We start from the raw sequence: 27,659 nt of genomic DNA, 5'->3' as shown, positions 1-27,659 counted from the left end.
CCCTTCTCAACCACCACCTACCTTTCATGCCCCCTCAACTCTCATAACTGCCACCTGTTGTCACTACAAGTTGTAAGTAGCCTTTCACTCCCTGTGTTTTACCCCTGCTATCCTCTGAATCTGAAAGTGTGTGTTCCAGTCAACATTGTCAAAAGTGTTGTCTAAGTCTACAAATGCTATAAACATAGGTTTGCCTTTCTTTAACCTATCTTCTATGAAAAGTCGTACGGTCAGTATGGCCTCACATGTTCCTACATTTCTCTGGAATCCAAACTGATTTTCCCTGAGGTTGGCTTTTACCAGTTTTTCCATTATTCTGTAAAGAATTCTTGTTGGTGTTTTGCAGCCATGACTTACTAAACTGATAGTTCAGTAGTATTCACACCTGTCAGCACCTGCTTTCTTTGGAATTAGAGCTAATATATTCTTCTTGAAGTCTAAGGGTATTTTGCCTATCTCGTAGATCTTGCTCACCAGATGGAAGAGTTTTGTCATGACTGGCTCTCCTAAGGCTGTTAGTATTTAACAGTATGTTGTCTACTCCTGGAGCCATGTTTTTACTTGGATCTGTCAGTGCTCTGTCAAATTCTTTATGGAGTGTCACATCTCGCATCCCATATTCATCTATGTTCTCTTCCATTTGTATAAAATTTCCCTTAAGCATATCTCCCTTGTACAGACTCCTTCCACCTGTCAGCTTTCCCTTCTTTGCTCAGGACTGGCTTTCCATCTGAGCTCTTGATACTCGTACAGCTGCTTCTCTTTTCTCCAGAAGTCTAATTTTCTTGTAGCAGGTATCTATATTTCCTCTAGTGATATATGCTTCTATATTGTTAAATTTGTCCTCTAGCCATTACTGCTAAGTCATTTTACACTTCCTGCCAGTCTCATTTTTTTGGACGTTTGTACTCCCTTTGGCCTGCTTCATTAACTGCATTTTTATATTTTCTTCTTTCATCAATTGAATTCAATGTCTTTTGTGTTACCCAGGGATTTCTGCTATCCCCCCCCCCCCCCCCCCCCTTGTTGTTTTACTTACTTGATCCTCTGCTGGCTTCACTGTTTCATCTCTCAAAGCTACCACTTCTTCTACTGTATTCCTTTCCCCTGTTCTAGTCAACCGTTGCAAAATGCTCCCTCTGAAACTCTAAACAACCTCTGGTTATTTCAGTTTATTCAGATCCCATCACCTAAATTTCTTACCTTTTTTGCAGTTTCTTCAGTTTTAGTCTATAGTTCATAACCCATAAATTGTGGTCAGTCCAGATCCGCCTCTGGAAATGTCTTACAATGTAAAATCTGGTTTCTAAATCGGTTTTACCATTGCATGGGGTGTAATGTATATTTCTGAAGCTAATAAACATATACAATGAATTTTGTATTTTGACAAACGAGAAACTCAGAGTTTCAACCTATTTCTCAGAATTGTTCATGTCATCATCTAATGCTCTGTGCTGTAGGAGGATCCAAATCATACCTAGTACAAAAGTCACGCTGAACAGTTATTACTGACTCTCACTGTGCAAAACGTAGAACACAAAACACGTTGCGTTGTCCCGACACCATTTTTACTAGAACTGAAGTGGGTACATACTGCTGCTACCTAGTGGGAACCATGTAAAACTCGATAGTTTGCTCTTTCCAACCGTAAGTTATTCACGAATATCTCAAATAACATGATAGTCATGATTTTTAAAAAAATTGAATGACTCTTTTTGATACACAATGTATAATCAATCTGAAACTTTCCAGTGTCTTCAGGTCTGTTCCATATATATAGCCTTCTTTCATGATTCTTAAACCAAGTGTTAGTGGTGATTAAATTATGCCGTGTGCAAAATTTTACTAGGTGGCTTCCTCTTTCATTCCTTTCCCCCAGTCCATATTCACCTACTATTTTTCCTTCCCTTCTTCTTCCTACTATCAAACTCCAGTCCCCATGAGGATTTGTTAAAACCCTCCAGCATGAGAAATGGACACAGGACATTGTAAAGCAAGGTCCATCAGAGCCTGGTATTCAAAGACCTCTTGTGGCGGTAGGCCCAGGGAACATGCTATCCTCCATGGTGCATAAATTAAACAGCAACTGCTTGGAGATCTGTAATTAGGGAGACAGTAGAGTAGTTTAATATGTCATCATCCTTGTGGGTGTCAGTACATTTAGAATCTACTTCCTGTAAACATAACCACAAAGTCCTTCCTGTCCTATGAGTTTGTTCCTCTGCACACTGATTTGATTAAATAAAGTCATCTTCAAACATGAAAATAATGTAGTAATAAAGCATGTCACCTGTGGAAATATGTTTTCTAATTATGAAATGAGGGGTGGTTCATGTCGAGATTTATCCTTATGTGCATGGAAAATTTTTACAGTTTTGCAGGAACACTGGAATTTGTGAAAAGACTGAGATTGGGGACATTTCTTCATAGCTTGATAGGGATGAACTGAAACAAGGATGATCAAATGAGAACACTGATGTTAAAAGTATTGTGAATAAAGTAAACAGTGAGCATGAGAGGACAGTGGGGTTTGTGTTGACAAGAAACACATTGGTGCTTACAGAAGTCATTAAACAAGATTTCATTCACCTAAGTGTATGGTCTTGCATTCTGAATGTATTTAGACATTTCAGATGCAAACATGTCATACCATGGTGAGGTGTAATGTTCTAATATTGGGATAAGAGTTCTGATTACTCATATAGAAAAAATACCATATTCATCGCAAGAACACTTATCTGCATTAATAACCACTCTATTTGGAGTAAAGAGTATCCCATATACTTGAAGCAGGAAAAGATCCATGAAATTAAAGTTTTGAAAGAAATTGATTATTTACAAAAAAGTCTTTTGCAACTTCATGATAAAGAAAGTCACTCTGAATTACTGTCTACTCAAACTCTGGGACTAACACCTGAAGCAGCCTATTTAGCTACAAAGAGCAATCTCCAATCAATCACTAGTGCCATAGACAGAAGAGTTAAGAGAACTGGTATTCCAGACAAGTAAGAGTCAAGCAGACATCCCCACCAGATGCTAGTCCATCTCTTAATAAAACAAAACGTGTGGGGAAAATATATCAGTATAACAGACAATAAGCCTGAAGCTGTCGCACCAACACAAAGTGCGTATATGTGACGGATAAGATCATGCACTTTTGTTGCAATGGAAGTAGCACATCAAAGAGGGCTCCTATACTGCAGTAAAACATTAGTGTATTCTGGACTCGAACAGAGGAACCGAAACTCATCGGACAGGAAGGATTGTTGTGGTTAAGTTCACAGGAAGTGCATTCTGAATGTACTGACACCCATGATGATGAGGACATACTAAACTACTCTGCTGTCTCCTTATTTACAGATCTCCAAGCAGTCACTGTTTAATTTATGCACCATGGAGGATAACATGATCCATGTGCCTACTGCCACAAGAGGCGTTAGAACCTTGCTTTATGTTCTCCTGTGTCCATTTGTTGTGCTGGAAGGTGTAACACATGCCATGTGCTATGAGGTTCACCATCAGCTTGCCTCAAGTGTAGACATGCAAAGAGCCTTGGATGACTCAGGCAGTGTGTGTCCTAAACACTGACAGCCACACTTATTTCAACGTTGCTACAGTGTTAGCCTCTGCCAAATCCTCTTTCTGCTCTCAAACTTGTACGAATTATGATTTGTGGGAAATTAGTAGACTTCATTTTATTGACTACTACTAGCTGTAGGTCCATCTACCAGACGGAGCAGTCCCTGAAAGACAGCCATCAAATAAGGTTACCACCAGTGTAGAATGTAAACTATATAGCCAAAGGGATGTTTTCCTACATCAAGCAGACTACAAGGACTGGTTAAATCACACAAAAAAAGTGATACACTATGCTGCTGACTTACCCGTCTCAAGCTTTCAGGTCATTTTAGGAGGCAATATATCTCTTCGAGGAGTAACAAGTGTCAGTTTTCATGGACCACTGCCCAGTAATGATTCAGATCACAAAAAAGGCCATAGTGAATGTTGCTAAACTCAGTCAACCATTCCACCAGCTCAAGTGAATAAATGTTCCTGATTAAGAAATTACGGCAGCTTAGCAGCTGGATTGAGGTAGGTATATTTTGAAACAGAACATGAAGACATTGTCCAGACATTGGTGGAGCACTTTGTGATGGCTACTGCTATTGCCAGTTAGGATGCAAGATGCAAAGTTCTGTCCCTGTTGTGCACCATGGAGGGAAGTGAGTTGAATTTATGATCCATCACTGGAGAGACTTACAAATACCCAACCTTCATTTGCACTTCAGCACTGTCTCAGGCTTGTGACACCCCACCCTGTCACAAGTGAAAACAGTACAGCATACTTCAAAATCAGCAAACTGAATCACAGAAAAGTAGCCCAAGAATTTTTTTAAGTGCAGTATGGCAGACTGAGCAATTTACAGCTTGTGGAGGGACGCAAGTCTGGTCTCATCTTCAAAATAAATAATCATCTTACATGCTCCAGTAGTTCAAGAAGCATTGCCTTAACAAACTGTGTAGGACAGAAGTTGGAGTGAACAGTCACCCATTGCACAATCTGGATACTAGAGATCAGGAAGCTGCTTAGCCCCTCTCGTTGTTGATTCAGGAGGGATTGATTTGCTGTCAACAACCTGAGCCTGTTGAATGTAGCTACATTGTAGGCTTTCCAGAGAAGTTGGCATCTAATTGGCATGTAATCAGACATCATTAAAGCTGTAAGTCATCACATGGAGGTTTGGGCGCCTGTGGGTGTATGCTCATATCTGCACTGTCTATCTTATCTCGAAAAGGTTTGTCAGATACTGAATTAGTGAAGTTCTGCCCAAAAGATTTGTGTAAGAGAATTATTTCTTTCATCCCCTGCGGGTCTGGGGGTTAGAATAGTCCTGAGGTATTCCTCCCTGTCGTAAGAGGCAGCTAAAAGGAGTCTCAAACATTTCGGGTTTTATGTGATGGTCCCCTGTAGGGTTTGACCTCCATTTTTCAAAATTTTCCCTAAGAGCGAGCCAATTGGGGAAGGGTGTCTTACATGGTGCATAGTGTCCATCGTGCACTGAGACCTCTCACATCCTTCGCCGACGTGGATCTCCACTTCCGCTGTTGGGCGAGGTTACCTCCTGGGTGCATTTTCCTTCATCCTCTGTGCAGTATCACTTTCTGCACTGTCTACGGTAATGGACTTCTTAGCTCGTTTGCGCCTGATATCCAGCACGGTAGCCAGTCTGTTGTGGTGGGGCCGCCATATACCCAGTTGATTGTAGCCCCCTGACCACACAGGGATTGCTCTCCTGATGCCTGCGCCATTAACTCTTCACATATGCCAAAGAGTAGATGCCCGTCACCCTGGCGCATCGGGGCTCCCAGTAATGGCCATCCTGCCATGTGGCTGTTGCTGCAGCTGGGTGGTGCCCGTGGGGGGGGGGGGGGGGGGGGCCTGGTTGGAGTGGGTGGCATCAGGGTGCATGACACGCCGTGAAGCATAGTGTGTCATCTCTTGCTGGTGGTCAAACACCTGCAGTCTCTAAGTGGTCAGGGTGTAATTTCAATGCTAAGAAATATGACCCCCAAATCGTCCGCCTCCCAGCCCCCCCTCCATACCCCCACCGCCCCCTGGCCACACCATGGGAGGAACGCCAGGCTAAGGATGGCAGCAAAGCTTATTCACCCTGGTACCTCGTATGTACAAGAGTTAATGGGTAATCTTTCTTGCCAGTGAAGTCCCAGTTTTTTGTGGAGCATTTAGAGGACGAGTTTGGGGAGGTAGAGGGCTTGTCCAAAATACTGTCAGGGTCGGTATTGGTCAAAACAGCATCCCCGGCCCGATCGTGGGCACTACTCACCTGTGACAAGCTGGGGGATGTTTCTGTTTCCATCATGCCCCATAGGAGTGTAAATATAGTCCAGGGTTTCATATTGTACAGGGACCTTCTTGTGCAGTTTGATGAGCTGAACGCCAATTCAGAGTGGTGAGGTGTCCATGTTGTATGGTGTGGCCACCAGGGCCCAAGGGATAATCAGGTTGCCACTGGTGCCTTCATCTTGGCATTCGAGGGTGACACATTACCCAAAAAGGTCAAGGTGATGGTCTACTGCTGTGATGTAAAGCCATATATCCCGCCCTGGATGCGGTGCTTGTGCTGGAAGTTCAGCCATATGTCCTTGTCACCTGTCGGGACTGTGGACGTCCTTCAGAACCCAATACTCCCTGTACCCTGCTTCCCATCTGTTTCAGTTGCGGAGAGCACCATTTGCCTTGCTTGCCAGACTGTATGAGTCTCTAGAAAGAAAGGAAAATAATGGAATACAAGACCCTGGACCGACTGATGTACACTGAGGCTAGGAGAAAATGTGAAAGGCTGCATCGTGTGCATATGACATCCACCTGCGCCGCCGCTATGACAACGGTTCTACCAGCTTCGGTTCCGCCACGTACAGTTGGCTCTCAGAACTGTCAGACTCCACCTGCCCCCTTGATGGTGGGGGGCGCTTACCTCTCTGTTGCTTCTGCACAACCTACTTAAGGAGCAGCACCCCCCCCCCCCCCCCCCGCCCCCCTCCCCCAATTATCAGCTGGATAAGCGTAAGTAGCTGGTCGTAGGTCTTCATGGTCCTCCTCAGTCTCTGAGACTGAATCAGTGAAGTCCTTCCAGCCAGACAAACCTAAGAAGCAGCGAGAGAAACCTAAAAAGAAAGACCCCCAAGTACCAAGACACTGCGGTGGCAGCCACACCACCACTACCTACAGGCTCTGTGCCTGAAGATGAGATGGAGATTCTGGTGTCTGCTGAGGACCTAGATGTCGCTGGGCCCTCAGACACAATGGATGTGGATCGCACATGTACTCAACTTGTGGCAGCAGGTGACTCTGAAGCATAGACTGCCTCGTAGTGTTTCATGCCTTCCCAGTCTCACAATCACGTAATCATCCAGTGGAATTGTGGCAGTTTTTTCCACCACCTGGTTGAGCTACAGCAACTGTTAAACTTTACACCTGCTTTCTTCATTGCCCTCTGGGAAACCTGGTTCCCGGCAATGCAGATCCCTGCCCTCCTTGGCTATAAGGGTATTACAGGAACCGTAGCGCCTATAATAGTGCGTCAGGTGGAGTTTGTGTCTGTATCCTGAACTCAGTATGCAGTGAACCTGTGCCCCTTCACAACCCATCTTGAAGCTGTGGCTGTCAGGAAATAACTGGCTGCAATGTATATCTTCCTCCAGATGGCGCAGTACCTGGAACATACTGGCTGCACTGATTGATCAATGCCCTAAACTTTTCCTACTTTCGGGAGATTTTAATGTGCGTAACCCATTGTGGGGTGGTGCCATGTTTCTACATCTACATCCATACTCTGCAAGCCACCTGACGGTGTGTGGCGGAGGGTACCCTGAGTACCTCTATCGGTTCTCCCTTCTATTCCAGTCTCATATTGTTTGTGGAAAGGAGGATTGTCGGTATGCTTCTGTGTGGGCTTTAATCTCTCTGATTTTATCCTCGTGGTCTCTTCGCGAGGAGGGGAGCAATATACTGCTTGACTCCTCGGTGAAGGTATGTTCTCGAAACTTTAACAAAAGCCCGTACCGAGCTACTGAGCATCTCTCCTGCAGAGTCTTCCACTGGAGTTTATCTATCATCTCCGTAAAGCTTTCGCGATTACTAAATGATCCTGTAACGAAGCCCACTGCTCTCCGTTGGATCTTCTCTATCTCTTCTATCAACCCTATCTGGTACGGATCCCACCCTGCTGAGCAGTATTCAAGCAGAGGGCGAACGAGCGTACTGTAACCTACTTCCTTTGTTTTCGGATTGCATTTACTTAGGATTCTTCCAATGAATCTCAGTCTGGCATCTGCTTTACCGACGATCAACTTTATATGGTCATTCCATTTTAAATCACTCCTAATGCGTACTCCCAGATAATTTATGGAATTAACTGCTTCCAGTTGCTGACCTGCTATTTTGTAGCTAAATGATAAGGGATCTCTCTTTCTATGTATTTGCAGCACATTACACTTGTCTACATTGAGATTCAATTGCCATTCCCTGCACCATGCGTCAATTTGCTGCAGATCCTCCTGCATTTCAGTGCAATTTTCCATTGTTACAACCTCTCGATACACCACAGCATCATCTGCAAAAAGCCTCAGTGAACTTCCGGTGTCACCCACAAGGTCATTTATGTATATTGTGAATAGCAACGGTCCTATGACACTCCCCTGCGGCACATCTGAAATCACTCTTACTTTGGAAGACTTCTCTCCATTGAGAATGACATGCTGCGTTCTGTTATCTAGGAACTCTTCAATCCAATCACATAATTGGTCTGATAGTCCATATGCTCTTACTTTGTGCATTAAATGACTGTGGGGAACTGTATCGAACGCCTTGCGGAAGTCAAGAAAAACGGCATCTACCTGTGAACCCGTGTCTATGGCCCTCTGAGTCTCGTGGACGAATAGCGCGAGCTGGGTTTCACACGACCGTCTTTTTCGAAACCCATGCTGATTCCTACAGAGTAGATTTCTAGTCTCCAGAAAAGTCATTATACTCGAACGTAATACGTGTTCCAAAATTCTACAACTGATAGACGTTAGAGATATAGGTCTATAGTTCTGCACATCTGTTCAACGTCCCTTCTTGAAAACGGGGATGACCTGTGCCCTTTTCCAATCCTTTGGAACGCTACGCTCTTCTAGAGACCTACGGTACACCGCTGCAAGAAGGGGGGCAAGTTCCTTCGCGTACTCTGTGTAAAATCGAACTGGTATCCCATCAGGTCCAGCAGCCTTTCCTCTTTTGAGCGATTTTAATTGTTTCTCTATCCCTCTGTCGTCTATTTCGATATCTACCATTTTGTCATCTGTGTGACAATCTAGAGAAGGAACTACAGTGCAGTCTTCCTCTGTGAAACAGCTTTGGAAAAAGACATCTAGTATTTCGGCCTTTAGTCTGTCATCCTCTGTTTCAGTACCATTTTGGTCACAGAGTGTCTGGACATTTTGTTTTGATCCACCTACCGCTTTGACATAAGACCAAAATTTCTTAGGATTTTCTGCCAAGTCAGTACATAGAACTTACTTTCGAATTCATTGAACGCCTCTCGCATAGCCCTCCTCACTCTACATTTCGCTTCGCGTAATTTTTGTTTGTCTGCAAGGCTTTGGCTATGTTTATGTTTGCTGTGAAGTTCCCTTTGCTTCCGCAGCAGTTTTCTAACTCGGTTGTTGTAGCACGGTGGCTCTTTTCCAACGATCTTGCTTGGCACATACTCATATAACGCATATTGTAAGATGGTTTTGAACTTTGTCCACTGATCCTCAACACTATCTGTACTTGAGACAAAACTTTTGTGTTGAGCTGTCAGGTACTCTGTAATCTGCTTTTTGTCACTTTTGCTAAACAGAAAAATCTTCTTACCTTTTTTAATGTTTCTATTTATGGCTGAAATCATCGATGCAGTAACCCCTTTATGACCGCTGATTCCCTGTTCTGCATTAACTGTTTCAAATAGTTCGGGTCTGTTTGTCACCAGAAGGTCCAATATGTTATCGCCACGAGTCGGTTCTCTGTTTAACTGCTCAAGGTAGTTTTCAGATAAAGCACCCAAAAAAATTTCACTGGATTCCTTGTCCCTGCCACCCGTTATGAACGTTTGAGGCTCCCAGTCTATATCCGGGAAATTAAAATCTCCACTGAGAACTATAACATGGTGGGGAAATCTACTGAAAATATTTTCCAAATTATCCTTCAGGTGCTCAGCCACAACAGCCTATAGAGACATCCAATTACCATCTCTGAACCTGCTTTAACCGTGACCTTCACCCAAATTATTTCACATTTCGGATCTTCGTCAATTTCCTTCGATACTATTGCACTTCTTATCGCTATAAACACGCCTCCCCCTTCACTGTCCAGCCTGTCTCTGCGGTATACATTCCAATCTGAGTTTAGGATTTCATTACTGTTTATGTCTGGTTTCAGCCAACTTTCTGTCCGTAGTACTATATGGGCGTTGTGACCGTTTATTAATGAGAGCAGTCCTGGGACCTTTCTATAAATGCTCCTGCGGTTTACTATTAGCACATTAATATTGTTTTTCCCTGTTGCATTTTGCCTACTCCTACCTTGCCCCGTCTCAGGAGGTGTCTTGTTGGGCCTAGGGAGGGAATTCTCTAACCTAAAAAACCCACATGTGCACTCCACATGTACTCCGCTACCCTTGTAGCTGCTTCCGCTGTGTAGTGCACGCATGACCTATTCAGGGGGACCCTACATTTCTCCACCCGATAGCGGAGGTCGAGAAATTTGCACCCCAGATCTCCGCAGAAACGTCTGAGCCTCTGGTTTAAGCCTTCCACTCGGCTACAAACCAGAGGACTGCGATCAGTTCTGGGAACGATGCTACAAATAGTTAGCTCTGATTCCACCCCGCGAGCGAGGCTTTCCGCCTTCACCAATTCCTCCAACCACCTGTACGAACTGAGGATGACCTCTGAACCCAGACGGCAGGAGTCATTGGTGCCGACATGAGCAACAATTTGCAGTCGGGTGCACCCAGTGCTCTCTATCGCCGCTGGCAGGGCCTCCTCCACATCTCGGATGAGACCCCCCGGCAAGCAGACAGAGTGAACACTGACCTTCTTCCCCGACGTTCCCGCTATTTCCCTAAGGGGCTCCATCACCTGCCTAACGTTGGAGCTCCCAATAACTAATAAACCCCTCCCCCTGTGTGCCTGCTCGGACCTTGCTGAAGGAGCGGCCACATGTCCACTCACAGGCAGAGCGGGCGATGCCACACGGCCAGCCTCCACATTGACCCTCCACCTCGTTCGCCGCGAACGCCGCTGAACCTGCCACTCCCCTTGGGGAGAGGGTGGCCCAACCGCACCCGGTACCCGCGAAGATGTCTCGACAGCAGGGACAGTAGGTGAAGCATGTAACACCTGGGGTGTACCATGCGACGCACCAGACTCCCCACTGCCGCTACACTCTGAGGCAGCAGCCTGAAGACGGCTGACCGCGCCCATCAGCACGTTCAGCTGTTCGCGAACAGTGGCCACCTCCTCCTGCGTCCGTACACAGCAGTCTCACGTCCTATCCATCCTAAGAAATCAATTTACTGTAGAGAGTTAATCAACTTTTAACTAGACTGCTAATTCACTAAAGGCGGCTGATTGTTGACTAAACTGTGGTTGCTAGCCACTTCTTGTAGAAAACAATGAAAATAGCACTACCTGTCTCTGGACTGTATTGAAAACAAACACTAGCACTACTGGCACTGTGGTTGACTAAAGGGACTCTCTCTGACTGTATTCAAAACAAACACGAAATCTATGGAACTCTATTACTAGCACTCGACAATTAAAGCTTCCTAAAAGCAAAAACACACAGAAGAAGAAGAAGTGACAAGTAAGAAAACTACAGTTAATACTTAAATTAAGGTAGCTCGCTGCACAGCAGATGTGAAGCAGTCGGCAGTTACGACGACACTGACACTACTGGCCAAGGTAGGCCAAGGTAGGGAGATCAAGAATTTACTGTCACAACTCCACCTCTGCCTCTTAAGTACAGGTGCTCCTCCCCCCCACATTTAAGTGTGGCACATATTCGGCCATTGATCTCTCGGTTTGCAGTCCTGACCTGCTCCCGTCTATCCACTGGAGAGCACATGGCGACCTGTGTGGTAGTGACCACTTCCCCACCTTCCTGTCACTCTCCTGGCATCATGCCCATGGACGCCTACCCTGATGGGCTTTAAACAAAGCAGACTGGCAAGCCTTCACCTCTGCTGTCACTGCTGAATCTCCCCCACACGATGCCATCGATGTTGTCATTGAGCATGTCACTACAACGATCGTTTCTGCAGCAGAAAACACGGTCCCTCATTCTTTAGGGTGCCCCCCGGCAAAAGACAGTCCTTTGGTGGTTGCTTGAAGTCACTGAGGCAATTAAGAGCATGGGAGAGTTCTACAGCACCCATCCCTAGAGCACCTAGTAGCCTTTAAGCAACTCCATTCCTGTGTTCGCCAGCATATAAAACAACGGAAACAGGCGTGTTGGGAGAGGTAAGTGTCGACCATTGGGGTGCCATACATCACCTTCCCAAGTCTGGACAAAAGGGTACCAGACCTCATCAGGCGTCCCTGGCATTAACATCAATGGCGTGCTCTGTACTGATGCAAATGCAATTGCCGGGCACTTTGCTGAGCACTGTGCTTGAGCCTCTGCGTCGGAGAACTACCCCCCAAGCCTTTTGCACCCTTAAACGGCGGATGGAAAGGAAAGTCCTCTCATTCATTATAGGCCACAGTGAACCCTATAACGCCCCATTTACAGAGTGGGAGTTCCTCAGCGCCCTTGCACATTGCCCAGACACAGCTCGTGGGCTGGATCGGATCCACAGTCAGATGATTAAACATATCTCGTCTGACTACAAGTGACATCTCCTCATCTTCAATTGGATCTGGTGCGATGGCGTCTTTCCATCGCAATGGTGGGAGAGCGCCATCATTCTGGTGCTCAAAATCGGTCAAAACCCGCTTGATGTGGATTGCTACTGGCCCATCAGCCTCACCTACTTTCTTGGTAAGCAGCTGGAAGGTATGGTGTGTTGGCGGTTGGGTTTTGTCCTAGAGTCATGTGGCCTTCTGGTTCCATGTTAGGGCGGCTTGCACTAGGGTCAGTCTACCACTGATAATCTTATGTCTCTAGAGTCTGCCATCCGAATAACCTTTTCCAGATGCCAACATCTGTTTTCCGTCTTTTTTGACTTGCGTAAAGCATACAACACGACCTGGTGACATCATATCCTTGCCACATTGTATGAGTGGGGTCTCCTGGACCAGCTCCTGATTTTTATCCAAAACTTCCTGTTGCTCCATACTTTCTGTGTCGAAATCTGTAACTCCCATAGTTCACCCTGTATTCAGGAGAATGGTATTCTGCAGGGCTTCGTATTGAGTGTCTCTATAGTTAGTGGCTCTTAATGGTCTAGCAGCAACTCTAGGGCCGTTGGTCTCACCTTCTCTGTGTACGGGTGACTTCTGTATTTCGTACTGCTCCTCCAGTACTGCTGTTGATGAGCAGTGCCTACAGGGAGCCATTCACAAGGGGCTGTCATGAGCTTCCAGTTTTCAGCCGCAAAGTTGTGTGTCATGCATTTCTGTCAGCGTCGCACCGTTCATCCAGAACCAGAACTTTACTTTAATGACAATCCACTCACTGTAGTGGAGACATATCGATTCTTAGGAGTGGTTTTTGACACCCGATTGACTTTGCTATTTCACCTTCGTCAGCTTAAGCGGAAGTGCTGGCAGCGCCTCAATGCCCTCTGCTTCCTGAGCAACACCAACTGGGGTGCTGATTGCTCCATGCTGCTGCAGCTCTACAGAGCAAGTGTTCAATACCACCTTGGCTATGGGAGTCTGGTTTATGGTTTGGCAGTGCCCTCAGCATTGCATTTACTCGACCCAGTACACCACTGTGGCGTTCGCCTAGCAATGGGAGCTTTTAGAACGAGTCCGGTGACTAGTGTCCTGGTGGAGGCTGGAGTCCCTCCGTTGAAGGTTAGGCATGCACAACTGCTCGCCTGTTGCGTTGCACACGTTCTTAATTCTCCTGCGCATCCGAATCACCATCTCCTTTTCCCAACCATGGCAGTTCACTTCCTGCATTGGCGGCCCAGGTCAGTGCTTACAATTGTGGTTCCCGTCTGGTCCCTTCTGTCTGGAGTGGAGTCCTTCCCGTTACCATCTCTCCTCGAGGTCCATTCAAGTACACCTCAATGGTGTACACCTAGGCTGCAGATTCTTCTGCACCTTTTGCATGGCCCTAAGGACTCCATTAAACCTGCGGCTCTCCGCTATCACTTCATCTCGATTCTCGACATGTACCAGGGCCATGAAGTGGTTTACACAGACGACTCGATGGCTGATGTTCATGTAGGCTTTGCGTATGTTCATAGATGACATATTGAACAGCACCCCTTGCCAGATGGCTGCAGTGTTTTCACTGGAGAGCTGGTGACCATATCTTGTTCTCTTGAGAACATCCGCTCATGCCCTGGCGAGTCATTTCTCTTGTGTACTGACTCCTTGAGCAGCCTACAAGCTACTGACCAGTGCTACCCTAGCCATCCTTTGGTAGCATATGTTCAGGAGTCCATCTATGCCCTGGAATGGTCCTGTCATTCAGTGGTGCTTGTGTGGTTCCCAGGATATGTCTGAATCCCAGGCAACGAATATGCCGAGAGGCTGGCCAAACTGGTTACGTGGAAACTGCTTCTGGAAATGGGCATCTCTGAAACTGACATGCATTGTGTCTTATGCCGCAAAGTTTTTCGTCTTTGGGAGACAGAGTTGCATAACAGTATGCACAACAAACTGAGTGTTATTAAGGAGACGACAAATGTGTGAAAGTCTTGCATGCGGTCCTCTCGCAGGGACTTAGTTGTCCTCTGCCGTCTCCGCATTGGCCATACGTGGCTAACACATGGTTACCTCCTCCATCGTGAAGACCCACCTCGGTGTCACTGTGGTTCACAAATGTCAGTTGTCCACATCTAGCTGGACTGCCCACTTTCCGCCGCTCTGCGGTGGACTTTTGACTTTCCCAGCACCCTACTTTCGGTGTTGGGCGGCAGTGCCTCAACAGCGTCTTTAGTTTTACGTTTTATTCGTGAGGGTGGGTTTTAACATTTGATCTAAGTTTTAGTGCATGTCCTTTGTCCCTCTGTGTCATCCACCCTAGTGCTTTTTGGGTGGAGGTTTTAATGTGTTGCAGAGTGGCTGGCTTGTCCTTTTTATTCTCATGGTCAGCCAGCCTTGGTAATCTGCTCTCTTGTTTTGATCTCTTCTACATGTTTCTTGCGTCTCCCTGTGGCTTTCCTGTCTGATTTTGTCCATTTTAGTGTTTGTTGCCCTTCTGTCATTCTTGTGGTTTTCTCCTTTCTTCCATCTGTGTGTTGTATGTCTCGATTATTTTACTGCCATCCATGTAGAATTATTTTAATTGGAATGAGGGACCAATGACCTAGCAGTTAAGTCCCTCACCCCTCTTTTAAACCAACCAACCAATTATTGCATTCAAGAAAGTACTTTATGCATAACAATTACTGGAACTTACATTGGTAGCATTACCATCACAGCAAGAAGTCCAATTGTTAATCAACTTCCTACCTACAACACTGCCGAAGTCCACCAAGCTGTCTGGGAGCACAGGACATTCTTCCAGAAATTGTAGCTCTTTTTGCATGTCTAGATGGATTGCACATTCTTACATTTAGTTCTGCCATCAAGCTCTGCCACTGCAACCTAAGCAGTAACTGCAAACAATAAATAATTGCACATTGCTGCAGTTGAACTTTTTCAGTTGCAGCAGTGTAAATAAATAAAAGATCTTTGATACAAATACTCAAATAATAGTTGCTGACTTCACAATATTATGCTATTTGAATAAATTATATATTCATTAATTAAGTTGCTCAAAAATAAACTGAATGTTATCTTCACAAAGTTCATTTAACACAGCAACTGTGTGGGAGTGCTAAAGATAACACTCAACCCATCTAAATTACCAGAAAATCATGCAACCATGTGCAGTTGCCTAAAATACAATAAAGCTCAATAAGTCCAACTACGTTAAGTATCGTGCTCTTGAACATTAGAATTTGGGAAAAAAGGTGTCATGGGCACTATACACAAATTATACAAAGTTTCAAGAACGTATGGTCTTTTCACTGTTGAGGAACTTTCAGCTCACTCTTTCTCCAGACTCCATTACAGTAGCTGGCTGCAGTAAATATGCTAGACATCTCCATTCTGCCATCCAATAGCAGTTGTATGAGTTAAAACGGGTCGGTTACTGAAATATCAAAATAATAATTCTGTACATATATACATGTTCAGAAGCGTGTTGTCACACTCATCTTCTTGATGTTAGGTTGTCAATAATGCTATTCCCAGTCAAATCCACAAGACATGTGAATCCACAAGAACACGTGAAATATTTTAAACAATAAAAACCTATTTTGTAACACTACCTGCCCCCGGGGGCTCTCATCTCTTTTATGTATGTGTGCTTGGCCGCCATAGGGCCCAAGCCCTTGCAGTGTTGTTTCCCTTTCTGTGCTGCAAGTATATCCTACTGTTCTTTTTGGCTCTGTCCTTTTCCATTAGATAGTCTTCTTGGGCTGATTGTGCTTGGATCCTGTTTGTGGTTTTGGATGCTTGTTTTCTTTTCTTCCAGCATTCTACACAACTTTTCCAAGTTTTACAGAATCGTGGATTGTGCAGGGAAGGTCAACCAGTGTGGTGTGTATATTGTGTTTTGTGCCTCTCTCTCTTTGCACTCTTCCTTTTTGCAAAGCTACTACACCCAGCATGGTAGCCATTCCATTGGGCGGGGTGGGGGGAGGGGGTGGTTTGACAAGTGGTAGCCTCCTGATTATGCAGGGACCGCACTTCTGGTGCCTGAGCTGGAAACTCCCCGCATATGTACCTGTTATAGCTGGGTTATGGGGACTCGAAGAAACAGTTTACTGTACAGGTAACTATTGCTGTGGCTAGGTTTCACCCTTGGGTAGAGCCACCATTTAGAGTGGGTGGTACCATAGTGGAACATTCGCACATGGAACGAATTGAACTTTCTTCCGCTAGTGGCCGCACGACCACAGCAGTCTCTTCTGAATCCGAAACTTATTGCAATGCAGACAGGTATGACCCCACAATGTTTCCTTCCCTGGCTGTGCCATAGGATGAACATAGACCTCAGAGACAAGGCAAGAAATACTCTCCCCAGTAATTGGTTTGTTGTAGAACAGATGGGGATTCCTTTTTGACTACAATGCTGTTGTTCTTCATTGAGCATCTTAAGGACAGGATTGGGGAGATGCTAGCAATTTCAAAAAATGAAAAGTGGCTCTGTTCTGCTTAAAATGGCCTACCCTGCTCTGTCATGGGCACTGCTCACTTGTGAAGCCGGGTGAAATTTCTGTCTCTATAACCCCTTGTAGCAGTCTCAGTTTGGTGCGGGGTGTCGTCTTCCATCACAGCCTTGTTTTACAGGCTGATGACAAATTGCATGCCAACTTGGAGTGATAGCATGTGCATTGTGTCCACCATGTTGAGCGGGGCGAAAGACAATTGGGTGGATACTGGAGCCTTTATCTTAGCCTGTGAAGGTGACTTGTTGCCCGATAAGGTCAAGGTGATTGTATATCACTGCAATGTCAAGCCTCCTCCCATGCAGTGCTACAAATGCATGTGATTTGGACATGTTTTCACATTGCAGTGCCAGCCCTGTATGGAAAGTATTGGGGCCTCAGGTGCACACAAATGTTCCTCGTGCCCCTCCTCCCATCCGTTTCAGCTGTGGAGAGCACCATTCCCTTGTTCATGAACTGCATAGTTTTCCAATAAGAAAATAAAATCCAAGAATACAAGACACTTGACTAACACACATTGAAAGGCCAAGAAAAAATATCATCACCTAAATCTTACACATATGTTGATGATGTACGCTACTGCTACGAGGATGTCATGCCCTTTGGTGACTGTACCATCATCCTCCATGTCTTCAGTGTCAGGTGCTCAGGGCTCCTACTCCCTCCTCAGGACTCCACTGACCTGCAGCTAGATGCCAGCCAGTGGCTGAAGGAGCCACAGGTTGTGGGTTGTAGGACTTCGCATTCCTCCTCTGTCTCAGAATCTGGGACAAACAAGCTCTCGAAGAAGTCAAAATCGCCTGAGGAGGAGGACAAGTAGTAGTCCTCAAAGAAGCTGATTCAGGTGCCCCTCATACTGTGGGACTCCATGTTCTACCACATACCTGAGGCAGTGTTCCTAGTGGCTCTTCTGGTCCCAGCCACTTTGATTTGGAACAAATCTGTGTTGATGCCATCTCCTTGCAGATGGTGGCAGCAGGCAGTCCTGAGATCCCTCCGTGATCACTTCATGCTCCCACTGCTTCATACTCCTACAGAAACCTATAGCTTGATCCTCCAGTGGAAGTGCAGCTGTTTGTTTTGCCACCTGGCTGAGCTGTAATGTATCTTGTGTGTTTCTGCTACTTTTTGCATTGCCCTCCATGAAACTTGTTACCCAGCAGTGCGGACCCCTACACTCTGCAGCTATTGGTGCTACTTTAAGAATGGCACTGATTGTGAAAGAGCCATGGGCAGTGTTTGCACTTATGTTGTGGACTCCAGCTACAGCAAACACATGCCACTCAATATGACTTTGGAGGCTGTGGCTGTTCATGTGAATGTGCGTCTAGAATTTACCACCTGTAATGTGTCTGTCCTGCCAATGAAGTAGTGTCTCAGAATGCATTGTCTGCACTGTTTCCTCAACTACCCCCCATCCTTCTTGATATTGGGTGACTACAGTGCCCAAAACCCTTTGTGGTGTGGAACTGTACCCATTTCTGTGGTAAAGCTGTTGAAAATTTGCTCGCAGAGCTTGATCTTTGACTTTTGAACACAGGTATTCCCATGCGCTTCAGTGTGGCATTTAGATCATTTGCAGCACATCTGTTGGAGTGTTCACAATGACCTGTGTAATGGCAATTATTTTCAGATTGTCTTGATCCTCCCTTGCTGTCACTTGCTTGAGCATTGCCAAGATGGGCTCTCTGCAAAACTGATTGGGATGCTTTCACCACTGCCATTGTCATTTACGGTACACCACATGGAGTTATTGATGTGGCTGTCCCGAGCACAACTGCAGCCATTCTGTTGGCAGGTGACTTAGTGATCCCCTCTTCCTGATTCTCTTCCCTCCCCCCCTCTCTCCCCCCTCCCCCCCATCAGAATACAATCTGATATTGTCATGGCCATTAGAGATCACAGGCAAGCTCACCAATGCCATAAGTGTCACCAATCAATGGTGCACCTCATTACCTTTAAATGGCTCCATGCCCAGGTCCACCACTTCATAAAGTCACAGAAATGAAAATGCTGGGAATGGTATGTTGCTATGATTGAACGTCATACCCCTCCTTCATAGGTTTGGGTCACCAGTCCCCTGCAGGTGTATCTGGTAACTCTGTTGTGAATGACTCAGACACTGTTGCAGAACTACTTGCTTTGCATTGTGCTCGAACCTCTGAGTCTTAGAATTATCGGCTTTCATTGTGTGTTGTCAGAGGGTAGAGTGACCTTGCTTACCATTTACTACGTGTCACCTTGAACCTTATAACTCTACGTTGAGTGAGTGAAAATTCCTTAGTGCCTTTGCCCATTGCCCTGACATAAGTCCAGGGCTGACAGTATCCATAGCTAAATGTTAAAACTCTTATGAGTGGATTGCTGACATCACATCCTTCCCACTTTCAACCATATCTGGAGTGAGGGTGACTTCCCATCTCAGTGGCAACAAAATGTGATCATCCCAGTACTGAAACAAGGTAAACATCCCCTTGGGATTGGCAGCTATCACCCTTTTAGTCCCATTAATGTTCTCTGCAAGTTGCTTGAATGTATGGTGAGCTGATGGTTGTGTTGATGTCTTGAGTCTTGGGGTCTTTTGACTCCATCCCAGGGTGGTTATCTTAAAGATCGTTCTACTGCTCACAATTTGGTCTGCCTGGTGACTGCTATTTGGCCTGTTTTCGCCTGGTGTCAACATCCTACTGCAATCTTCTTCAACTTGTTAAACACTTACGATACCACGTGACGTCACATCATCGTCCTTACCCTACATGTGTGGGGTCTCCGGGGTCCACTCCTGATTTTTATCCAGAACTTCTTGTGCCATTGTACTTTCCTGATTCTAGTTGGTGCTTCCCACAGTAACCCCATATACAAGAGAATTGTGTCCCACAGTGCTCAGTATTAGGTGTGCCCCTTTTTCTAGTGACTATCAGTGGTGTAGCTGCAGCTGTGGGGTCTGCAGTGTCACCCTCCCTGTATGATGATGACTTTTGAATCTGCTATTGCTCCTCAACTGTGGTTGTTACTGAATGCTGGCTCTCACCCATGGCTTGTGGCTTTCTGCCACCAAGATATGCATCATGCACTTCTGTTGCCATTGTACTGTCCATCCCCAATCAGAACTTCCCCTTGACGACCAGGTGCTTAATGTGGTGTAGTCTTACTACTTTTTGGGATTGCTCTTTGATGCCCGGTTGATGTGGCTTCCCCATTGTCGACAACATAAACAAACGTGCTGCTCATATCTTAACACTTCACTGTCTCAGTAACAGCAGCCAGGTGCAGACCTTACTACAATTATGTGGCTCTACGAAGCTCTGATTCTGTCCCATCTAGATTATGGGAGCCTGATGCATGGCTCAACATTGCCTTCCACTCAGTGCTTCCTGTCTTCAGAATTTGATACTTTTTTGTATAAACTCATACCCATTATTTTAGAAATGTTCGCAAAGCACCACTTCCTAAGATTTTTCAGTGGTGATGCTCCTAAAGGTTTAGATTTTCAGTCAAACCTAGTAATCTCCTAGTGAAGAATTCTGTGTACGGTTATTGACTTGTTGTTAGATTGATCACTGAAACATGCTGAGCAACTGTTTGCACTTCAGAAACCTAAATTTATCCATAAGATTTTTATTGCTTGTGACATGTTTTATACCTGTCATGCTGTGAATTTCCTGCAGTTATCCTGTATAACCTTACCATGCCATCTCAGATTCGATAAATGTTAGGTTGCGTTGTTAAGAGCATTCATGTGGCATTATAGTGTTGTGAATTTTCTTGAGAGTTCCAAAGACTACTGCCTGTGTAGCAGAGGTACTGCGTTAGGTCATTAATGAAGGTACTTCTCTCCATGTTCGATGTGTGATAGAAGTTTTGGCCAGAGAACAGTTCTCCTGCTGTTTATCAATAATATTGGTACCTAGTTTGCTGTGTAGACTTGCTACAAGACTAAGTCTTCATTGATGTGCCTGTGGTTACTAAAAACTAAGCATTTTAGTGTACTCTTAGTATTAATGTCAGAAGAATATTAACAGTGACAGTCTCCTTTCCATGATATGGTCTGCTATGAAACTCATCTAGGCAGCTACAATTTTATGTATTGTACTGTATGTAATGTGTACTTCATTTGATCATTGTGTGTTATTGTTTCAGAGCCAGTGGGACCAGTCAAAAGTGAAAACATTCCAGCCAATGCTGTCTTGGCCACAACACCAGTTTCAGAAACAGGTGGCAATATTGTTGACATGCAGGGCTCTATTCACCACGATAGTCCACCTCTGGAATATGACAGTGGTGGCTCTGTCCATCATGGAAGTCCTCCACCAGAATATGACAGTGGTTTGGAAGACATTGGGTCCGCTCACATAGACAGCTCTCACAGTGAGAAAGTTACATCAGAGCAGCTTGTGCAGTTAAGTCCAAGTGATTCTGACTCCTGCGTGGTTATCAATGTTGAGACTGACAGTGTCAGCAACGAAATTTGTGAATGTAGCGATAGTGTTGAAAGCCCAGTGCCTGATGCACCTCCAACTGAGCCAGTGAACAGTGTGTCAGTCAACCAAGGAGAAAATAAACAGGTGCTGACTGATAGTGCATTTACTGAAAACGAATCTACAGTTTCTGAAGATCAAGTTACGAAACAGGACACTATAAGCTGTCAAGATGTTTCTGTAGGTGCAAATGTAAAGCCAGATAATGAGTCACACATTGGTGTACCCTGTGTAATTTCAGATGAAGGTAGTGGAACAGTGATGTCAGAGACTCAAGATTATGTAAACCCTCAGGGCGTCAGATTTATAAACCAAGAAGTTGGTGAAAATGGTAAAATTTCATTAAATATTTCTATTTTCACTATGATATTAGTTTCAGTACCAGATGTTGCTTAAGAAAGAAAATTACTTAGTCTCATTGATAATGTATGTGTATAGAATTTCTATTTATAACCTCTCATTTTTTCCAGTAAACTCATTTAACAGTGAAAGAAAACAAAGTGTGTTGTATTGCTGTTTATTTATGCTAAATGTTCACATTATTGTTTTGTTCATTAGTGTAAGAAGTTATTCTGCTAAACACTGATAAAGAAACCATCATTAGATTACATTTACTTGCATTCCAATTGATCCTTAATGAGGAGATCCTCCAGGATGTAGAACATGTCAAACAATAATACTTCACAAATATTTACTACCAAAACAAATAAGCTAATGTACCTTTCACAGGTCCCAAGAGAAATGATCGTCATTTTTTTAAAATGGACACTATATGAAAGGATCATTTTACAACTCATCGCATTAACCCACTGTATTTAAAATTTAAAAAAATGTTTTTATTTAGTTATAAGATGATAAACATATAATAGAACTACTACAGTACTTATTTACAATGATCACATCACTGCATTGAAATGGTGCAGAAGTTAGATTGTGCGCATGCGCGCGCGCGCGCGCACACACACACACACACACACACACACACACACACACACACACACACACACACAAAAAATCAGTTGGTTCTACTGAGAAATTCACCAATGGAGTAGTAGTAGTTGGCCACCACAATAAATCCTTTAGGCTTTTCTTAAACTGAATTTCATTGGTTGTTAAGCTTTTTATGGCTGCTGGCAAGTTATTGAAAATGTGTGTTCCTGAATAATGCTCACCTTTTTGTACAAGAGTAACTGACTTTAAATCCTTGTGAAGATTATTCTTATTTCTAGTATTGATTCCACGAATGGAGCTGTTGGTTTGAAAAAGTGATATATTTTTAATGACAAATTTCCTTAAGGAATAAATATATTGGGAAGCAGTAGTTAGTATCCCTAGTTCCATCAACAGGCCTCTATAGGATGTTTTTGAGTTCACACCACCTATAACTCTTATTGCATGTTGTTGTGCCTGGAAAACTTTAGCTTGGCTTGATGAATTGCCCAAAAAAATAATCCCATATGATATTATAGAGTGGAAGTAAGCATAGCATACCAGCTTTTTCATTTTTGTACCACTGTGTCTGACAGAATTCGTATTGCAAATAGAGATTTGTTTAGACACTTCAGCAGTTCTGTACTGTGCTCCTTCCGTTTGAATTTATTATCAAGCTGTAATTCCAAGAATTCAACACTATCCACTTCTATCAGCAGAAAGTAATCTGTGGTTCCTGGGTTATAGGGACAGAATAGAAGTTAGTTAGCTACTTCCATTTACCAGTTGTTTTCCTGATGCTTGATAGTTACTTCATCAGACTTTGTGTGGTACATGATTTCTTTTTAACTTTTTTAACTTTTAATGGCCTTGTGTTTAATTAAACTTCTGAAATTGTTCTTTTAAGAAACTTCAGAATAGCACAGCTCACCTGATCTTGCTATACGAACATGCAGTCACCCCTTTGGAGCTAAACTTAAGCTTTATGGACATTAATTCACATACCTTTCATTAAAATTCTGTTTGTGGCCCTATCACTGAGGAATAAACCATTTTTCCTTGGCAGCTACTTTTCATTGTTAAAACAATTTAATAAAAAATTGCATATGTTAAGCAGAAAAAAACTTTCATTGAGGCCTTATTTATGCCCTTTCTTTGAAGAAGCAATTTAGTGATTTATTTTTGTCAGTATTTTGGCTTGTTAGATGCAAAATTAGTGTCATGTCATCAGGCACTTGTCTGAGGCTTATGTTAATGAAATACTACACTCGTATTGGATGTGATTCAAATAATAGAGGAGTGTTTGACAGTGTGTTTCTTGCAGCCTGGAAAGAGCTTTAAGTCAGTAATAAATAAATTGCAATTTATTCTTAGTAGTTATTAAAATGTGTGTTGCCTGTAAAGCACAGTGCAGTTTTAATCCTTTTAGTGTGATAAATCTCTTAAATGCTCGGGCAAAAGTGCCAAGTGAGTTTACATTAAATAATAGGTCCCTACAAACCTTGCAATAACACCCACCCTATCAAAAGTAAGAACTCCATTCTGTTTTCATTAATAAATAGTATGTGAAATAAATGTTTTTTTAACTGGTAGTTTCAAGGGAAAAAATTAAATCAATGATTTCAATTAATGATGAAAGATGTTAATTTGCTTACACTGAACAAGCTGTATTGTATTTGAAAACTGCACATTAATCTTAGTTTACTAACAAATAATCAGTTAATGTGTAATATTTAGAAAATATCAGAGGTAACTCTTGGTGGGGGGGGATACCAGCATAAATGCCAAAGATTTTGACATTAGATATTCTGAATCAGTGATATGGCAATCTATAACCTTAGGGCTGCAATGATTTTGGTACTGATCAACTGTGGCACTGTTTGAAATCTTTTTATGTGCTTTATCTTTACCACTTCTTGGTGCATACATCACTGGAAAAGTAAAAGGATAAATCATCATTGCTTTGTACTATTTTTCATGTTGTATTCAAAATTGTACATGTTCAAATGAAAGTGGATTGACAACAACCAATACTTTTAAATGTAATATGATAACAGAGGTGTTTCAAAGCTCTATCAGTCATCATCTCTCACTGAGAATTAAAAATAAGCACATGGCAGTGATATTTGAACCTCCCTTCGTTGTTCACCACACAGATATATGAAAATCTGTCCTGTCACTTCCAAAAAGAAGCCCCAAGAATGGAGACATGATTAGCTATTGAATGGCACTTTTAATGGAAATTTTGCATCTTGATTAGTCTGTACATGGTTATAGAAGGATTAAACAGAAATGACTGTCAGCCGCTGAGTCTTCTGAAAGGCAATACACTTCTTAACAGTTGATGAAAGTTGTCAGGTTATATATCATTACTTACTTAATATTTTTTTGTAACTGTATAATAGTGCCATTAACTGTACAGCTTGTTAAAGGTTTTGTTTGTGTGAAATAAGTCTACATATCAAGGAATGAAATGTTTGGAGTGCTAATACTAACATATTTTTCTTTTCTGTAGGTGAGCTGTCCTTAGTGCCATATGGTATTGTATGTATTCAGGAACTGTTCAGGTTCCTGGTTTCTCTCTGTAACCCACTTGATAAGCAGAATGATGAAATGATGATCCATATGGGTCTGACATTGCTAACAGTGGCTTTGGAAACTGGTGCTGACAGTATTGGTAAATACAACTCTCTGTTGGCACTCGTTAAGGATGAATTCTGCAGAAACCTTTTTTCTGTGAGTTTTATGCATAATTTTGTAACTGTGCGCCAAACATTGTTTCAATTAATTTATTGATTGTCAGATTTGCAATTGTTCATAAAACAAAATATTTTAAAATACAAAACTGGAAAATCTGGAATGGAATAACAGTAATAAAAACAATGCTACTCACCACGAAGAGGAGTCATTGATTGGCAGACAGGCACATTGGAAAAGGAGTATCAGATATTATTAGTTTAGTCTGTACTTTGTAGTTTTTATAGTATGTGTTTAGTTCTCTCTCTCTCTCTCTCTCTCTCTCTCTCTCTCTCTCTCTCTCTCTCTCTTCATATGGTAGGTGTGTCGATCTCAGGTGAGTTGTATGGTGGAAAAAGTGTCAGTTGAAAAGAGTTAGAAACAGCAATGGAGTAATAGTATGCTGCCGAGCTGTTGTTTTTATTTTATGCACAATATTTCAACGAATGATTCAGTCACCTTCTTTATGTACTGTGGATTTGCTGCTATCTCTGCTCAGTGTGTGGACTTCAACTCGACTGAACTCCTGGAAGCATACTATTAATCAGTAATGCTGGGAAAACCTGAGAGATCGCAGCAAGGGAGTAGATCAAGAAAGATTGAACAGGTGTGGAGGAGGAGATTTATATTTAATGCCCCTTTGACAACGAGCTCATTAAAGACTGAGCCCAAACTCAGTTTAGGGAAGGCTGGAGGAAAACTACTATGCCCTTTCAAAGAAACCATCCCTGCATCTGCCTTCAGCGATTTATGGAAGTTGTGGAAAACCTAAATTGGTAGGGCTGGATGCGGGTTTTAACTGTTGTCTTCCCAAATACAGGTCCATTGTGCTACCTCATTAGGTACAGGTGTGGGATGTGCCATGTGTGCAAAGGAGAAGTGGTTGGTACCTACAAAATATGTAGGTGCAAACTAAAGAACAGATGCTGAGAGTATATAGTACAGGGTGAGGAGGGGATCCAGAGGTAGAGTATCAGAAAAACAAAGATATGTGGGAGTTTGGGGTGAGAAGGAAAGTACCATGTTTGCCCTAACTAGGCAGTTCAGTACAGCAGATCATTGGAGGGAGAATGATGACATGAGTTGTGAGATAGTTCTTGAAGTTGTCCACATTAAACAGAGTAGCATCCATCACAATTGGGTGATCCAACTGCTGTCGGGCACAGTTAAACTGGCCATTCATTTGTGTGGCTAACTGATTCATAGTCATTCCCATACAGAAAATTATACAATAATTGCAGAGAAGTTGGTAGATGATGTAACAACCAGCGACAGGGCTGGAACGACTGGTGGTAGTCGTTTGTGCAACTAAAGAAAAATTCATGTGACTTAGCTGCTTTGGCACTGAATTATTTCAACAGCAGCACTTGAAAACGTGTGACCATACTGGGACTCGAATACAGGTTCTTTGTTTCTCAAGAACAATTGACTTGACAGCCTTGGTCATCTGGTCATGCTTCCCATCCACCTGGAATTCCCAAGTGCTGGTCACGACTGATACTTGAACCCAATTTATTTTTCCCTTTGCTTGCAGCCTCACTGTGCACCCACAAGGGGCCAAACAATGGTATGCATCTGCATTGAAATAGTTGGCTTGCCCATTGAGGCATATCTGTAGTGTTGTATGTTTGGAGTCTATTCATGTCTGAAGGAACACTGTACACACATAATTGTGATCATACACTGATCAGCCATAACATTATCAGCGGCAATGCATTATGGCATGGAAGCAGTGAGGCCTTAAGTAGGTCGCTGGAGAGAGTTGGCACCACACACACACACACACACACACACACACACACACACACACACACACACACACAGACAGAAGTCACAGAATTCCCATAAATTCCGGAGAGGAGGGTGATAAGATCTGACCCCTTGTTCAATTTCATCGCAGATGTGTTCCATTGAGTTCAGGTGTGGTGAGTTGGGGGCCAGCACCTCAATTGGAACTGTGTTCCTTGAACCACTCCATCACACTCCTGGTCTTGTGATATGGAGCATTATATCGTTGAAAAATGCTACTTGTGTCGAGAAGGGGCGTACATGGTCTGCAGCCAGTGTACAATACTCTGTGGCTCTCAAGGTCTCCGTCCCACAGTACAGGTGTCAAGGAGCTGTTCTCCTGGATGACAACAGATTTGTGCTGTCCCATTGGCATGATGAAGAAGGTATCAGGATTCATTAGACTGTGCACTGCTCTTGCACTGTGCCAACACTCAGTGCCGATGGTCGCATGCCCATTTCAATTGTAGTTACCGATGTTGTGGTGTTGGCATGTGCGTGGGTTGTCAGCTGCAGAGGTCCGTTGTTAGGAGTGTTCAATGCACTTTGTGTTAAGAAGCACTTGTACTTTGTCCAGCATTAAAGTCTGAAGTTAGTTCCACCACAGTTCGCCACGTGTCCCGTTTTACCAGTCTGCTCAGTGTATGTTGTCTGAAATCTGTATTGAGGGGTGGCTGCCCCACCCCACGACATCTGGGCATGGTTTAACCACATGTTTACGACACTCACCACAGCATTCCTTGAACACCTGACAAGTCTTGCAATTTTCCAAATGGTCATG

The 27,659-nt window shown here is 43.7% G+C and overlaps 1 protein-coding gene across 3 annotated transcripts in view; it reads left to right on the top strand.

The window, feature by feature from the left end:
- The window catches only part of LOC126458048 (Golgi-specific brefeldin A-resistance guanine nucleotide exchange factor 1), a 317,427-nt gene that overhangs the window by 55,721 nt on the left and 234,047 nt on the right, over positions 1–27,659 (top strand). For 2 of the 3 annotated variants that reach the window (XM_050094842.1, XM_050094841.1), the window contains exons 8-9: positions 21,087–21,755; positions 24,870–25,090. In XM_050094842.1, coding sequence (XP_049950799.1) covers positions 21,087–21,755; positions 24,870–25,090 — 890 coding nt within the window. The remainder of the gene's footprint in view (positions 1–21,086; positions 21,756–24,869; positions 25,091–27,659) is intronic. The other variant, XM_050094843.1, reaches the window with a different exon arrangement.

Source organism: Schistocerca serialis, chromosome 2 (assembly GCF_023864345.2).
Source record: "Schistocerca serialis cubense isolate TAMUIC-IGC-003099 chromosome 2, iqSchSeri2.2, whole genome shotgun sequence".
In the NCBI taxonomy this organism is placed as follows: domain Eukaryota; kingdom Metazoa; phylum Arthropoda; class Insecta; order Orthoptera; family Acrididae; genus Schistocerca; species Schistocerca serialis.
The sequence above is the reverse complement of the archived record's forward strand: the minus strand, read 5'-3'. Positions and strand labels throughout refer to the sequence as shown.